Source organism: Phycodurus eques, chromosome 2, assembly GCF_024500275.1.
Source record: "Phycodurus eques isolate BA_2022a chromosome 2, UOR_Pequ_1.1, whole genome shotgun sequence".
NCBI classification, from domain to species: Eukaryota; Metazoa; Chordata; class Actinopteri; order Syngnathiformes; family Syngnathidae; genus Phycodurus; species Phycodurus eques.
In genome coordinates, this window is record NC_084526.1 from 4,794,242 (window position 1) to 4,811,896 (window position 17,655).

The following is a 17,655-nucleotide window of genomic DNA, read 5'->3' on the forward strand; positions in this document are numbered from 1 at the left end:
GAAAATAGGGAGGTTTCTAAGTTTACAAGACATAACGTACTAAGCTACAAGACACAACACACTAAGGGTAGGGTTTCAAAGTGAAAATATGGGACCAACACCTGCCACGTCCTTCTCTCTGATGATTCCTGCCGAGTCATCTTCTTGAAGGCGAGACATCTTCCTTTATCAAAATCGTCCATAATACTAATGCAAGCTAAGCAAATAAATGATAACTTCTACAATATATTTAACATTTCCCTCCTGTTTATCATGTATTTGCACAAATTCTCATATCATTTTACAATCACTTCATTTCGATTTTTTAACTGTAGAATAATTTTTATGAAACAAATAAATTTACATAACTTGTCATACATGAATGTTGTAGTTTAAACATCGTAATCACATCTGCTCCATACGGTTCCATGTGGGTAATTGCTGTGGTGATTAATCTACTGATTAAAGCCCGAATGCATGGGATACAACGACATCCGCGCAATGTCAGAATGGCTGCAAAAACAGAAATTGATATCAATATTGGTGAAATTAGGGTTTTGTATTTACCAAAAACGTCCATCCAGCTGTCCCACAGGGAGTGTTGATTGAGGGTCCGTAGACCATCGATGGCTCTGGTCAAGCTGCCATCTGAAGCAGTATTGTTTGTTCTCCAAACATACCGCAAACACCTCCCTCTCTTGAGAGGAGCATGTCGACAGCGATGCGGTTTTGGAATGTCCTTGAACTGCTCGTGCACAGCTTCCAACCCACTCTGAGTCCAATGTCCTAATCTCTGTACATTGAAGTGGATATTGTTTATCCCATTAACATTTTTATTAATCGTACACCACCAGCATATGAAGTATTCAAATACTCCTGCAACTTGGTCAGCTAATTTTTATTGATTAGGAACCCCACGAGGAACACCTATGGCGTCGATGTATGTTTTATGTTGGATAATCTTGCCTCTGCCAGGATAAATCTCTTTTTTGTCTATGTTCTAGATTGGACAAAAACACTGGTGCCCTTTCCATTAAATCTTGAACAGGCATCGGGTATACTGACACATGCAATATCAAAGTGATAATGGCGCACAATCCAGATATATCTTTAGGTAATCTATCAATCATCTATCTATCATCTACGCACCACCACCAGATGTCGCTCCGTGATACTGGCATAAAATTTGGTCCGACTTTTAAGGTTACTTTGTCGTTCTGTGGTCCTAATTTATTGATTTTTTTTTTCCTTTACAAATACTGCTTATACAAGTAAAATTATTCGGTGCTACTAAAATAGAAAACATTGGTTTGTGTTTATCTGCTTTTGTTACGGGATATATAGGATCCCAAGATTTACACCTCTCAGTTGGTACAGTAGTGTTCATTAATGGAATAATATTCCATTAATGAACAGTTCTGATCATCAGCTGTACTCCTTTTGATACGAGTTAATGATTAAAATTTTTTTATTGGGTTTGTCATATTGGTCCAGTTGGTAGGTGATTTTCTATCTAAAAAATTGGTTTTATCATTGAGGTGGGACGTCCCATGTACCACAAAAACAAAACCAACACCATAGTAGCCAAAGTTGCTACGTAACAACTTATCGAATCTCGTAACCAACGTGGGTGGTTGGTTACGAGATTAACTAAGGTTGATTTCGACGCTCGAACTCAGCCTTTCTGATGAGTTCTCACTAAAAGGGTTGGTGTAATTTTTCTTCACTGACCAGCAAGCGTTTTCAGAATCGACACATCTGTTCCCGCTCCGTTATCAGACTTTTGCTCACCTTCCCTATTTGAGTACTCAGCTGAAATGACTCTTTTACAGTGTGTTAAATGAACCCACATATTTCTTTCTGCTATTTTTATTGTTCCATTCATTCTTTCCACTAGACCTACACTCTGAGGGTGGTAAGCAAAATGGTTTTTCAAATTTATGTGGAACATGGTTCCTATTTTATTGATTATTTGATTTACAAACTGAGTCCCATTATCGCTGTAAATGGTTTCAAGTATGCCATATCTTGGAATGATGTCTTTACATAGTGCTTTTGCCACCGTCAGAGCATCAGGTGATTTTGTTGGGACTAATTCGATCCATTTAGAAAATGCATCTATGATAACCAAACAGTACTTCTTTCCTTCACTTTGACTTAATTCTATGTAATCCATGTGAATGCGTTGGAAGGGGTATGTAGGCACAGGAAATTTACCTCTAGTAGGTCGCAATTGCCCTTGCGGATTATGTCGTGCACAGATCATGCATGCTCTACAATAATTCTTTGAATATAAATTGAAACCATAGGTTGTAAAGTGTCGGTGTATCTGTGCCACCATCCCTCCAGTTGAGACATGTGACACAGCATGGCTCAATATAGCAGCCCATTTGAATAGTTTTTTTTTTTTTTTTTCTCTGCTAATGTAAATTTCATTTTGTAGTTTTGCACTTTGTTTTTCCCAATAATTGCATTCTTGTTGTGGAATACTCATATTGGCTATCAGTATAGATTGTACCATCTTTATTTATCATTAGTTTGCATGCCTCGGTTAATGCTACTAATTCAGGAGTTTGTTCAGCCAATTCCTGACAATCATGCTGCGTGCCTTCATCAGGTAAGGGTGTTAGTGTGGCCGGATTTAAGGTTGTGCATCGCTCAACAATCAAATGTGGTTGTGACAGCAAGATGGCCATGCAAGATAAATGTCTTGCCGGTGATAAAAACGCTATATTCATTTGCAATAGGAGAGCAGACACTGGATGTGGGACTTTAAGAGTTAATGGATGAAATAACACAATCGTGGAACTGCTCTCTAGTGCCATCGAAGCTGCCACAACTGCTCCGACACAATGCAGTAATGCACACGTCACGCTGTCCAATTTAGTCGAAAAATAAGCCCATGGTCTTAGCTTAACACCGTATTGTTGTGGAAATACGGAGGTCATGTAATAGTTTTTACAATCTACCATTTTAATAGATGTGTTATCATTAAATTTGGAAGGCCTAGCGCAGCACTGGACACCAAATGTTGTTTAATGTCACAGAAGGTCTTTTCTGCCTCTGTACTCCATTAAACAGGTGATGTCATTTTAAGGTTGGCTTCATACATTAATTTTGACAATGGTGCAACAACTTCTGCATAGTTTGGAATCCATGCTCTACAATAATTTGTCAGACCTAAAAATGATTATTATATGTTTCTTCGTCTGTGGTTTAGGATTTTTTAAGACTATAGCTTTCCTGTCTTCTAATATATTCCTTCCTCCTACACTTAAATTATGGCCTAGATATTTGACTTGCCTTTTACATTTTTTTTTTGTTAACTTTATGTCCCTCTTCTGCTAGATGATGCAGTAAGGCCAATGAATCTTTGCATGTCTCTCCATCTGGAGATGCCAGAAGACGTGTATTGTCATAACTTGTGAATAAATGGTTGGACATTCACAGTAACCTTGCGGTAATCTAGTAAATCTATATTTTTTTTCCCTCAAATGCAAATGCAAAACCAAAATTGACTGTTCTTTTCTACTGGTACAGAAAAGAATGCATTACTTATGTCCACTACTGTAAACACAGTAGCGTCTGGTCTTGCTGCTCTCTGTATTACTGCAGTATTTACTGCCTGTAAGTCTCCAACCCACTATAGGTGGGGCTTTTTTTTACAGGGAAAATGGGTGTGTTACATGGTGATTCTGGACACTCCACTATTAACTCCTGCCTTAATTAGTGGTTCAATTACCGTTTGATTCCTTCACGTGCATCTGGTTTTAATGGATATTGGCGAATCCCTGGTCTATATTCTGTTTTGGGTCTAATTTGTACTGGTAAAGCCCCTTTAATAAGGCCTACGTCAAATTTTTTTGGAACTTTTTTAAAAAAATATTTCTTCATCAATTTCAGTGAGGATCATTTGGTCTAATCAAACAGGATGCATGTGTTTCCCTTCATCACCCTGTATTGTCCAAAACATCGCCTTCCTAATTAGGCCAGTTGATGCACTGTATTCTAGTTTGTTTTCTATTTGCAGCCAATCATCTGTCTCCTGTCCTTGTTTTACTAATGTTCCCATATGTTTCCACTGTCTCATAATCTTTGCACAGTGAAATATGTGGGACACTTGTATTTTTATACAGTTCCTTTAATTTGTCTGGTAAAATAATTCCTGCCGCGACCTTTGCTTCATTGTCTGAGTACAGATTATCTACAGTAATTTTATCAGGTGTCGCATGTCGTAACTTTTTTTCATATCCTGGTTACACAAGAGGATTTGTTGAGTTGGGGAGCAGGCTGGCTTAGTAGTTTGTAGTTTAGTAGTTTGGCTCGCCAGAGGACTCCGCCGTCCTATACGGAATTTAACTACGACGCCACTAAACTTTCCTCGTTTCTTTAACGGAATTTAAGTACGTACAGGACTCCGCCGTCCTCGCGGAATTTATCGGACTCCGGCGTCCCTCTACCACTTGCCAGTGACTAGTATTACACAAGGTTTATTCTGTCGCAGACTTCTTCGTCGCGCAATTCACTCACTCTTTAATCCTTTTTCCTAAAAACAATTTTTTATTTTTTTTTATTTTTTTATTTTTTTTTATTTAACTCACCAAAGTCGTCTTCAACCCTGTGGATTGTCGTCAACCTTCAGATCCCAGTTGAGGAGAACGAAGACCAGTCCCAGAAAGGGTCTCAATTGCCGTGGCCACGGTCTCTTAACTGGATGTCGTCTCCACAACTGGAATCCTCGGGTGTATTGACATCCGGCTCGAAGGACCAATTTAATGTTGGATTTATCTTACCCAACATTATAAAAAATAGACACAAAAGGAATGAAGACGCTGGTTTCTTTTTCTCATGAGGAGGGCGTATGGGAGATTGTTCAGATTACAGCCTCTCAACACGCTCTAAAACAATCTCTCCCGTCGCTCCTGCATTTATTTGAAAATAGGGAGGTTTCTAAGTTTACAAGACATAACATACTAAGCTACAAGACACAACACACTAAGGGTAGGGTTTCAAGGTGAAAATATGGGACCAACACCTGCCACGTCCTTCTCTCTGATGATTCCTGCTGAGTCATCTTCTTGAAGGCGAGACATCTTCCTTTATCAAAATCGTCCATAATACTAATGTAAGCTAAGAAAATAAAGGATAACTTCTACAATATATTTAACAGGGTGGGGGAGGTGTACTGTCGCTGTCGTCATAGGCTGTTTTGTACTCCTTGAATGCTGGCAGCTAGATCCATTCAACACATCCACCATCCACACACAGATATAATTTCTGAATATTACTCCGTTGCTGACTAATATGCGAGCACATCGACCTGAGATTGTGCCTGTGCGCTCGGGACCTGCTTTGGATAAGTCACAGGAGTTGACGAGACCAGAAAAAACGATTCCGTCGCTTCTGCTGTTAAGAAGTAACGTTACTTTTATCCCGTTACAATGATCTAAATGTCGGTCGCTACTTTTATTTACAGTATTTCCATCTGGTTGTGTTAAACAACTCAGGACAGAGCACATTTTGTTTGAAGCCACACATTTTTAAAATGAGCAGAATTTTTGGAACAGACATTAAATTAACTTAAAGTGAATAACACTATTTGGTGGCATAACCCTTAGTTGCAATAACTGCATCAAGCCTGCGACCCAATTGACTTCACCAGACTGTTGCATTCTTCATTGGAAATGCTTTTCCAGGCCTTTACTGCAGCCTCTTTCAGTTCTTGTTTCCGGTGGTTTCTCCCTTCAGTCTCCTCTTCAGGAGGTAAAATGCATGCTTGATTGGGTTAAGGTCCGGTGAGTGACTTGGCCAGTCTAAGACGTTCCACTTTTCCACCCTGATGAAGTGCTTTGTTGTTTTGACAGTGTGTTTTGGGTCATTGTCTTGTTGCATGATGAAGCTTCTCCCGATTAGTTTGGATGCATTTGTCTGTAAATTGCCAGACAAAATGGTTTTCTAGACTTCATAGTTCATTCTGCTGCTACCATCATGAGTTACATCATCAATAAAGACTGGTGAGCCGGTTCCAGAACCAGCCATGCAAGCCCAACCCATGACATTACTTCCACCATGCTTCACAGATGAGCTTGTGTGTTTTAGATCATAAGCAGATCCTTTCTTTCTCCATACTTTGACCTTTCCATCATTTTGGTAGAGGATTATGTTGGTCTCATCAGTACATAAAACTTTGTTCCAAAACCTTCGTGGCTCATCTCTGTATTTCTTTGCAAAATCCAATCTGGCCTTCCGATTCTTTTTCCTGATGAGTGGTTTGCATGTTGTGGTATGTATATTTGTATATTTCTTATTTAGTGTATATTTCTTCTTTTAAGTCTTCTGTGAACAGTGGCTTGTGATACCTTCACCTCCACCCAGTGGAGATTGCCAGTGATGTCACTGACTATTGTCTTTGGGTGTTTCTTCGCAGCTCTCACAATGTTTCTGCCATCAACTGCTGTTGATACCCTTGGCCAACCTGTTCGATGTCTGTTGCTTTGTGCATCAATAGTTTCTTTCTTTTTTCAGGACATTCCATATTGTTGTATTGGCTATGCCCAATGTTTGTACAATAATTCTGATCGATTTTCCCTCTTCTTTCAGCTTCAAAATGGTTTGCTTTTCTCCCGTAGACATCTCTCTAGTCTTCATGTTTGCTTAACAGCAAATGCAGTTTTCACAGGTAAATCCCAAAGCAAAAAACAACCACTATCTAATGTTTAAGCAATCAATCTAAAGGCAACACCTGAGCAACTAGAAACACCCATTAGTCACGTCCCAATACTTTTGATCACTTGAAAAGTAGGGGTGGGGGTTCAAACAAAAGGTGCTCTGTCCTGAGTTGTTTAATACATTTAGATGCAAATACCATGTCATAAAAGCTGGAATTTTGAACTTTTGTCTCATATTCATCTTTTTAGTTGAAACTCAAATGTCTTCATTATACAACAAAAACAAAGCAATTAACCTTGCTGTTTCAATACTTTTGGAGGGGACTGTGTCTGTGTGTGTATGTGCGTGTGTGTATATACACATATACAGTTGGGCAAAAAAGTATTTAGTGAACCACCAATTGTGCAAGTTCTCCCACTTAAAAAGATGTGAGAGGCCTGTATTTTTCTTCATAGGTATACCTCACCTATGCGAGACAAAGTGAGGGGAAAAAAATCCAGAAAATCACATAGTCTGATTTTTAAAAATAATTTATGAGCAACTTATGGTGGAAAATAAGTATTTGGTCACCTACAAACAAGCAAGATTTTTGGCTCTCACAGACCTGTAACTTCATCTTTAAGAGGCTCTTCTGTCCTCCACTCGTTACCTGTATTAATGGCACCTGTTTGAACTCATTATCAGTATAAAAGATACCTGTCCACAACCTCAAACAGCCACACTCCAAACTCCACTATGGCCAAGACCAAAGAGCTGTCAAAGGGCACCAGAAATAAAATGGTAGACCTGCACCAAGCTGGGAAGACTGAATCTGCAATAGGTAAGTACTTTGGTGTGAAGCAATCAACTGTGGGAGCAATTATTTGAAAATGGAAGACATACAAAACCACTGATAATCTCCCTCAATCTGGGGCTCTACGCAAGATCTCACCCCGTGGGGTCAAAATGATTACAAGAACGGTGAGCAAAAATCCCAGAAGCACATAGGGGCACCTAGTGAATGACCTGCAGAGAGCTGGGACCAAAGTAACAAAGGCTACCATCAGTAACACACTACGCTGCCAGAGACTCAAATCCTGCCGTGCCAGACGTGTGCCCCTGCTTTAGCCAGTACATGTTTAGGCCTGTCTGAAGTTTGCTCGAGAGCATTTGGATGATCCAGAAGAGGATTGGGAGAATGTCATATGGTCAGATGAAACAAAAATATAACTTTTTGGTAAAAACTCAACTTGTTGTGTTTGGAGGAGAAAGAATGCTGAGTTGCATCCAAAAAACACCATACCTACTGTGAAGCATGGGGGGTGGAAACATCATGCTTTGGGCTGTTTTTCTGTAAAGGGACCGAGACGACTGATCCGTGTAAAGGAAAGAATGAATGGGGCCATGTATTGTGAGATTTTGAGTGAAAACCTCCTTCCATCAGCAAGGGCATTGAAGATGAAACGTGGCTGACACACCGCCCGGGCAAACACACCGCCCGGACAACGAAGGTGTGGCTTTGTAAGAAGCATTTCAAGGTCCTGGAGTGGCCTAGCCAGTCTCCAGATCTCAAATAAATAATAAATTCTTTAAAAATCAGATGCGATTTTCTGGATTAGTTTTTCTCATTTTGTCTCTCATAGGTGAGGTATACCTATGATGAAAATCCCAGGCCTCTCTCATTTTAAGTGGGAGAACTTGCACAATTGGTGGCTGACTAAATACTTTTTTTGCCCCACTGTATGCATGTATGTATATATATGTATGTATCTATGTAATTTTTGCATAACATTTTGAAATCAAGATCCCAGTGTCTCTAGAAAGAGTGGCGGGACACCGAATACGTTGCTTGGAATCAATTGTGAAGTTTCCGCTGTCATTCACGATTTGGGCTGCCATACCATCTGCTGGTGTTGGTTCACTGTGTTTTCTGAACTCTCTTCTCAACACAGCCAATCTTTCAGGAAATTGTAGAGCACTTCATGCTTCCTTCTGCTGTCAGTCTTTCAGTAGATGCGGATTTCGTTTCATCGACTTGGCACCTGCCCACACTGACAAATGTACCAAAAGCTGGTTCAGTGACCATGGTGTTACTGTGTTTGATTGGCCAGCAAACTTCCCTGACCTGAACCCCATAAAAAATCTTTGGGCTGTTGTCAAGAAGATGAGAGACACCAGACTCAACAATGCAGATGACCTGAAGGCAGCTATCACAGCAACTTGGGCTTCCATTAAACCTGAGCAGTGCCACAGGCTGATTGCCTCCACGCCATTGCGCATTATTGCAGTCATTCATGCAAAAGGAAGCCCAACTAAGTATTGAGTACATAGAAATGAACATATTTTTCAGAAGCCCAATATTTCTGTTTGAAATTATTATTTTTTAAAATCTTTTTCTGAGACAATGAATTTGGGTTTTTTGTTATTTGTATGCCATAATAATCAACTTACAAGAATTAAAGGCTTGAAATATTTTACTTTGTGCATTGGAGCTGTTTAATATATGGGTTTCACTTTCAGAAATGAGTGACTTATTGAATTTTTTCATGATATTCTATTGATTTTTTTAGATGTACCTGTATAATTTGTTTTTTCAGGTTCTTTTTCCTGTATAATTTCTATATCGTCTTAGTTTCTCTAGACAATATCGAAGATGTACTATAGGGGTCACCAACCACTTTTCGAAACAGAGCTGCTGCTTTAGTATTGATTAACGCGAAGGGCTACCAATTTGATACATATTAATATACTAACTTTTTACTATGAAATGAAACAAAACAAACAAAATGTTTTTAGTTTCATCCTGTTTTCTGATTTAGATTTGAGATACTGAAGCATTAGCTGTTATATTAACATTACAAGACACATCACCTACAATTCAGGCTTCTAATTTGATTCACTGTAATTTATGGATCTTCGTGATTTTACATCCACCTGCAGCAACATTCTATTTAAAACCTTGTCTAAATCAAAATTTTTATTACGTGCCACGTTGTAGTTACGGTTTCTCTCAGAGGACCATTAAACCATATTAATGGTTCATCGTCTCCTCATATTATTATTGTTGAAGTTACTATAAAGAGGGGTTTGGCAAGCAAAAAGTGCTTGAAATTTTGGTTATGATTTTAGCAAGAATCATGGAAGTTGCACCTGATTTGCTTTCGCGGGCCACATAAAATGATGTGGCGGGCCGGATTTGGCCCGCAGGCCTTGAGATTGACACGTCGTCCAAACTAATAAGTATTTAGTCCATGCTAAATCATTTCCTAACTAAGACAAAGCCCTTTGGATTTTGGCCATATTGAGTCAAATTTGAACTGAAGCATCACATCTCTGAACATGCAGTGAGAGGATGTGTGCATTGTAAATCTTAACTCGCTTACTTGTCTGTTATTTTATAGATTTTGAATATTTGATGTGCAATTTTACAAATAATCATACCTCACTGAAAATGTGACATTCGCTCTAAATCCATTGTAATATCTGTGTCTTTTTCCAACAACTTACTTTAGGTAAATACAAAACAGCACATTCGGCACCGAAAACCGTACAATTCAATCAGTCAATCAGATCACCTATATACCACTGCTATGATGGTCAGATTGGCTGAAGTGATTTTAATTGATGAGAGTTGTAAAACTATCATTAACATTTAGGGAAAAATATTCACATTTTCTAATTACTTTTTTTTTTTTTTTTTTTTAAGGCACGTATGCAAATAGCAGAGAACAATGATGTTCCACGGCACAAAGCTGTCTGGATCAAGTGAGTTGGCTTCACACCAACTGTGGTTACAGTTACAGTACATTTCACATTTTATGGCAAATTTAAATTGTAACCCCTACAAAAACAGTCCCATTTAATAATGTCAAATTATTAACATTATTCCAGTCCACCAATGTTTGAATCATATACACTGTGTGCAGAATTATTAAGAAGGCATAATTTGTGAGGATTACTTTTATTAATAACCCAAGTGCCTTATGTTAATCCAACATGTTAGTAAACCCCAAACACGCATGTGTAAGAACGTCAAAGTGAGGTTGAGGCTTTCTTCGGAGAATATCAATATATGGACAATTATTAGGCTACTATCTGTGTGCAGAATTATTATATAATCAAATGAAAAACATTTTCCCATCTCTTGTTTTTATTTTCATTATGTGAGAATTATAAACAAACAACTGAAAACTTTCCAATATAAATTGATAGAAACTATATGTATATGTATATATATGTATATACATACATATATTGAAAATTTACGAAAAGGGAAATAGAACATCGTGTTTTGCTGGACTAAAGTTGATAACAGGAGCATTTAATGCGTTCAGTCCGAACGAGAGAGAGAGAGACAGTGAGAGAGAGAGAGAGAGAGAGAGAGAGGGAGAGAGGGAGAGAGAGGGAGAGAGAAATAAATCCCCCAAATTATTAGGTACGAATATCTAGCAACGCTTGTTGTGCTGTACTCATGACCGTAGGTCAGTTGGTCGGTGGGGATGGCCTTTCTCCGGAGATCACAGGAGGAAAACGAGGCAGGTTTAGTCGAAGAAGTAAAATGATGCACAAAATTAAAACAAAAAAAGAGGCAGAAGAAGAAAAATTGTTGCCACCTCGGGGTGCGCCAGTAACTTTCCTGCCGATTGAACCGGTGGCGGGCACGGCTCCTGCTAGTAGCTCCGCCAACCAATCGTGGCTCGGGAAAGTGATCGAAGCCGCGTGGCCGGCTTCGTCGATTGAAAGCCCCGCCGGCTTGCTTGCAGTGGCCGTTCGTGCACGTGGTAGCTGGAGGACAAAAAAAAAGAAAGGGCGTGGGGGATGGCCATAAAGCCCCAACTGGAGGAGGGCTGCAGTGATGAGAACCTTCTAGAACTTTCTCCCATCTCCCGACAGCATCTCTGGAGCTCAGCCACAGTGATCTTTGGGTTCTTCTTTACCTCTCACACCAAGGTCCTTCTACCCCGATTGCTCAGTTTGGCCGGAGGTCGTCCCAAACGTCTTCCAATTAAGGATTATGGAGGCCACTGTGGTCTTAGGAACCTTAAGTTCAGCAGAGTTTATTATGTAACCTTGGCCAGATCTGTGCCTTGCCACAATTCTGTCTCTGAGCTCTTCAGGCTGTTCCTTTGTCAACATGGGGTGCTGCATGTACTTAAGGGAAAAAGTTAACTTTTAGCAAATGGCTGCAATATAACAAAGTAAAAAATGTAAGGGGGTCTGAATACTTTCCGTACCCACTGTATATATGTACAGTGGGGCAAAAAAGTATTTAGTCAGCCACCAATTGTGCAAGTTCTCTCACTTAAAAAGATGAGAGAGGCCTGTAATTTTCATCATAGGTATACCTCACCTATGAGAGACAAAATGACAAAGGAAAATCCAGAAAATTACATTGTCTGATTTTTAAAGAATTTATGAGCTAATGTGTGTGTGTGTGTGTGTATATATATATATATATATATATATATATATATATATAGAGAGAGAGAGAGAGAGAGAGAGAGAGAGAGAGAGAGAGAGAGATCGATAGATAATATGTTGTGTGTGTGTGTGAATGACCAATATTGCCATCCTTCTTTTCAATAATGGTGATAAGCCTTCCATCCATGGATTCTGTCAGTTTCTTGATTCACAGTATCGTCGATCATGTTTTTGTACAGCAGAAACCACAGCCTCCCAGACATTGTTACGACGAGAGGTGTACTGTTTTCCTTCACTGTATATCTCCTGTTTAAGAACTGCCCACAAGTTCTCAATTGGCTTCAGGTCAGGTTAAGAAGGGGTCGATGTCATCAGTTTTTTTGTCTTTCAGGCCTTTACTGGACAGCTATGCAGAAGAGTATTTGGATGCATGTGATGGAGCATTGTCCTGCATAAAAATCTTTTTTTTTTTTGAAAGATGCAGATTTCTGTACCACTGCCTGAAGAAAGAGTCTTCTCAAAACTGACATTATGTTTGGGAGTTCATTTTGAGCCCATCTTCACCCCGAAAAGGTCCAAGCAGCTTATCGTTAATAATACCAGCTCATACCAGTATCACAATTACACTTTGCTGGTGTCTTAACTCGAAGTAGAGCTCTGTGCCCGTTCATGATCGAGCCAAGGGCCCTGCGATCTGGTCCATCAAGAGTGACTCTCATTTCATCAGTCCATAAAACCTTTGAGAAATGTGTCTTCAGATATTTCTTGGCTCAGTCTAGACGCTTCAGCGTGTCTTGTTCAGTGGTGGTCTTTTTTCAGGTTTTCTTACCTTAGCAATATCTCTGAACACTGAACATCCTGTACTTCGAGGTATTCCAGTTAGGTTGCGGTTCTGAAAAATGACAGAACTTGAAGATAATGGGCTCTTGCTTAATTCTTCTGAAATCATTGGTAGTTAATTTGTCTTTTTCTCTCAACACATTTCTTGCGAGCCTGTTGACTATTCGCAGCAAAACCTTTGATGGTTCTGTGATCGCACCCTAAAATCTTAGATATTTCAAGAATGACTGAGAGACTTTATATAATTTTTTTTACTTTTCAGAGTCAGTTAAATCTCTTTTTTGGCCCATTTTGCTTCAAGAAAAGAAGCTGTCTAATAATTACGATTTGATCATTTTACACTTGAGACTGTATCCTTGGATGCACATGTTTGGAAACAATGAGTCCCAGCCCTGGAAAGATTAGTCACTGCAATTTATGGAGTACAGATACAGTAATCCTCCACTGTGTCCCTCTAAACTGCAGGTTTTTATTTGTACAACTTGTACCATATTTTTTTGCTAGCCATTTCGCTTGCTCTCTCAATATATTATGTTTCAACCTGCCACGATAGCAAATTTTTTAGGACAATATATTTTCGCCAAAACTATCACGATAAACAATAGTGTTTTTTTATGCCACTGATATATTATAGAGCATAAAAATTCAGTTAAGATAATTAAGAACAATTAACTTTCAGTTCTAAAGAACATTAAACATGGGCTTTGTAATATAAAACAATAAATATCTTAGCTAAATAAAAAATATAAATCAATCCAAAACCACACTTAAACCAATATTAAACATTTGGCACATAATTATCGAGTCATTAATGTCACAATTAGTAATCGTATGGTATTGGACTGGACCCAAAAGCAGACGGAGGAAGTAGATGAGAATGGTTTATTTGGGAGTATCTCAGGGTTTGTATATCCAAGGTGTGATAGTGGTGATAAGGAAGCGGGAGCGTGGGCAGGTGGAAGAGTTGCGCGTTGCTGGAGCGGGCAGTGAAGCGGGAGACACGGGAGGAACACTGGAGGCAGATGAGAACACAAGAGGATCAGTACAAATGTGGGTGGCCAAGTAACTAATCAAAGACGAGGAGGAATCACGAGAGTCCGCCTGTGTACCATGGACGAGTGTGGATACTCTGGCGTTGGATCTGGCAGGCAGTGATGAGTGCTGCTTGAGAACAGGTGCACGGGTGAGGAGGTGACGATTGGTGAAAAGAGAGGCACAAAGTGCCACTCAAGCTCCAAAGAGGAACTGTAGGGCACAGATCATGACAGTACCCCTCCCTCAACGGACGCATCATTCCAGGCTGAACCGAGGTAGGAATGATGACTTTAGAGATCGGAAAAGGACTGATGAAGCATGGCGTGAGCTTATGTGATTCGGTCTGGAGAGGAAGGTCACGGGAGGAGAGCCAAACCATCTGACCCCCCTTGTATTCAGGTGTAGGGGAGAAATGAAGATCTGCCAGCCGCGTGTTTCTTTCAGCTGAACGTGCCAGGGTAGCCCTGATGCCCTTCCAAATAGATTGGACCCGTCGTACGTGCTCCCTCACTGAAGGTACCGCAACAGTGTGCTCCTGTTCCTTAAACAGAGGTGGTTGGAAACCATAACATGCCATAAAGGGAGGCGTACCTGTGTCGGAGCTGGTCAGGGAGTTGTGGGCATATTCAACCCACGGGAGAAAGGCGCTCCAGGAGGCGGGATTGCGTGCAGCCGCGCAGAGCAGACTGCCTCTGATTGGCGAGCACCAGGACAGGATTCGTACTTTTCACTGTGTGTGGAAGCTCTTCACTAGCACACACACACACATACATAGGGTAGGTCTAAAACCACGCGTCAACAGATGCAGATTAAATATGTGTCATGTGTCCCTGCTAATTTTTGTACATCTCAGATGCAGGACGCACATCAAACGAGATTCCTCATTATGCACGCCTTAATATAGGTTGTTGATCTCCTTAGGCCACACCCACACTCATTACACAAATAGCACCTGCTATGCTTAAATCCATTAAGCATTCAGTTTTATCCAGCTGGGAGCTCGGAAATGTGTTGATATGGTCAAAATACTTGTGTAATGCCTAATAATTCTGCACACGGTGTTGAAGATGTAGTGTACATCAAAGAGTGTTCAATAGGGATGGGCATTTGGCAAAATATCATTGATCAACTGTGGTAAAAATATGATTAATTAATTGATGATGATGATGATGATAATAATTATAATACTTTATTATTATTTTTTTTTTTTATCCATCCATGCCTCTGGTAATTGCAGCCAAATGGTGCGCTCCATTTTGCATTAATGGCTTCAGATTTGATTAATCACTCATTACACAAATAGCATCTGCTATGCTTAAATCCATTAAGCATTCAGTTTTATCCAGCTGGGAGCTGGTCAAAATACTTGCCTAATGCCTAATAATTCTGCACATGTTGGAGAAGGAGTCCTGTATTGTAAAAGCAAAAATGTAGTGTACATCAAAGAGTGTTCCATAGGGATGGGCATTTGGCAAAATATCATTGATCAGCTGTGGTAAAAATTATTGATCAATTAATTGATGATGATGCGACCCTAGTGAGGAGAAGCGGCTCAGAAAATGGATGGATTGATAATAATACATTATTATTACTATTTTTTTATCCATCCAAGCCTCTGGTAATTGCAGCCAAATGGTGTGCTCCATTTTGCATTAATGGCTTCAGATTCGATTAATCAATTGTGACAACAATTCCATACAACATAATTTATTATTAATTGATTAATTGATTTGTTATGCACAACTCTCGAGCACAGCCATGGCAGACACTCACTGAAACAGCATACGTGTTATTCACAGTAAGGGGTCTCTGTGTACAGAATGCCATAACCCAGCTTTCCTCTTCTAAACGCATATACCTGTATATACAGGGTTATTCCTTCTTGAGCATGTCATGGTTTTTCCTCATCAGTAATTTTATATCGCTGCAACTGTCTTCATCTGTTAGATACAGAGTGCCAGCACTTTTACCTGATTCATGCAGCGTACTGAATGATTAAAAAAAATCAGCTTGTTTTTCCATCTTAAAGTAAAAGTGGATTGGACTAAGTGGAGTCATGCTGTGTTAAGCCACAGGGCACAAATAAAGTGTTTATGGTTCTAATTGCGGTAGTGTTTGACAATGAGCAAGTACATATTATATCACAGAGCTATTTGAATGACTTTATAACTGTGCATCCCTTGATTTGAGCACAGGAAACTAGAAACAGTTTTTTCTTCGCACTCCATATGCACTATGAGCACCCATTTGTAGTCTTAAAATAAACTGTTGCTTTTGTCTTCCACAGCTTTGCCTGCCAGGTGCAAAGCAAAGCTCTGCACAATGTGGCAGTGCAATGTACGTGTGCAGAGATGTGTGTGGGCAAGTGTGTGAGTATATGTTTGCGTGTGTGTCATGAGATCCAGCCAGGAACGGAACTGTTGTTGGGTGGTGAAATTGAGAGAAGAAGTGATGCAAGAGACAGACTTGATGTACAGGACATCTCTGAAGGACAACAAAGAGGTAACAAGATACTATACAGTGCTGATTGTAGTTACAGGGAGACATTTGTCTGGAAATAACGCCCTAGAAACAAACGCCATCAAGTCACACACCATTACAGTGAACCCCCGCTATTCGTGGTGGATGGGGACAAAGCTCTGCTGCGAACAGTGAAAATTTGGAAGTTTTATAATTGCCCATAGATGCCACAAGGTTGCATTGTCTAAATCAGGGGTGCCCACACCTTTTCAGCATGCAAGCTACTTATAAAATGACCAAGTCAAAAATCATCTACCTCTTATATAAATCCAAAACGTATAATAATTACAGGACTGTCAAAGTCAAAGAGTTAACTCATGATTAATCACAAACAAATGATCGCAATAATCATGTATGAACTCAGATGAATCACTCAATTTGTTTTTGACATGCACACGCGGATGGATATGTGCGGTGCAGGTTGCTAAAAGGTCAGTGATCAGGTCAGTGCTTATATCAGTGCCAAGATGAGTGAGCAGACTCAGACCGGTGTGGTCGGCAACAAATTTTGTTTCAAAAGTTACCTCGATGAGACTTTCGGGGGAAAAAAGAAGGTAATTTGCATATAGTGTAGTGCGCAACTCTCTTTTCATTGAAGCATGAGTTTAAAATACCATCTCAAGGTAAAATGCGGTACTGTGTGTGGTATATTTGTTGCCTGTGATTAATCGCGATTAATCAAAATTCAAGTGTGATTAATCTGATTAAATAATTGATTGACAGCCCTAATTTATTGATATGTTGAGAATTCTTTATTTTTACAATATTCTTTTGTGTACCTTGCATATGTGCATGAACCTATATTGCATAATACAATTAGTGTATGTAACCCACTTAGCAGTATAAGTAAGATGACAGTATTAAGTCTATATATATATATATATATATATATATATATACATATAGTATACTTGATCCAATTCCAAAAGAGGTGCCTCTCGTGCCTACGTGGCGACCATGTTGAATGTGGGGCATTGACGCGACGGCCATGCGATGATGAGCTATTGTCTATTGTGAGTAGAGCTCTGGCAGAGACGGAGCGGCATGGCAGCGGCGTTGAATACAAAACAAGTCTTTGGAGTTTGGAACATGCTATTTTTGGTAGAGTAACAGTTTTGTTTCAACCCGTTCGCCTTTGGCAATGGATTTGGATCTAGGAAGCACACTAATTCCAAAAATCAAAATCTAAAAACCAATCATTTTGTACTGTAC

At 39.6% G+C, this 17,655-nt stretch overlaps 1 protein-coding gene across 1 annotated transcript in view; it reads left to right on the forward strand.

Annotated features, from left to right (window-relative positions):
- Positions 1-17,655, forward strand: part of znf408 (zinc finger protein 408) — a 61,916-nt gene that overhangs the window by 17,698 nt on the left and 26,563 nt on the right. The window contains exons 3-4 of the mRNA XM_061664617.1: positions 10,334-10,392; positions 16,211-16,425. Of these exons, the coding sequence (XP_061520601.1) occupies positions 10,334-10,392; positions 16,211-16,425 (274 nt within the window). The remainder of the gene's footprint in view (positions 1-10,333; positions 10,393-16,210; positions 16,426-17,655) is intronic.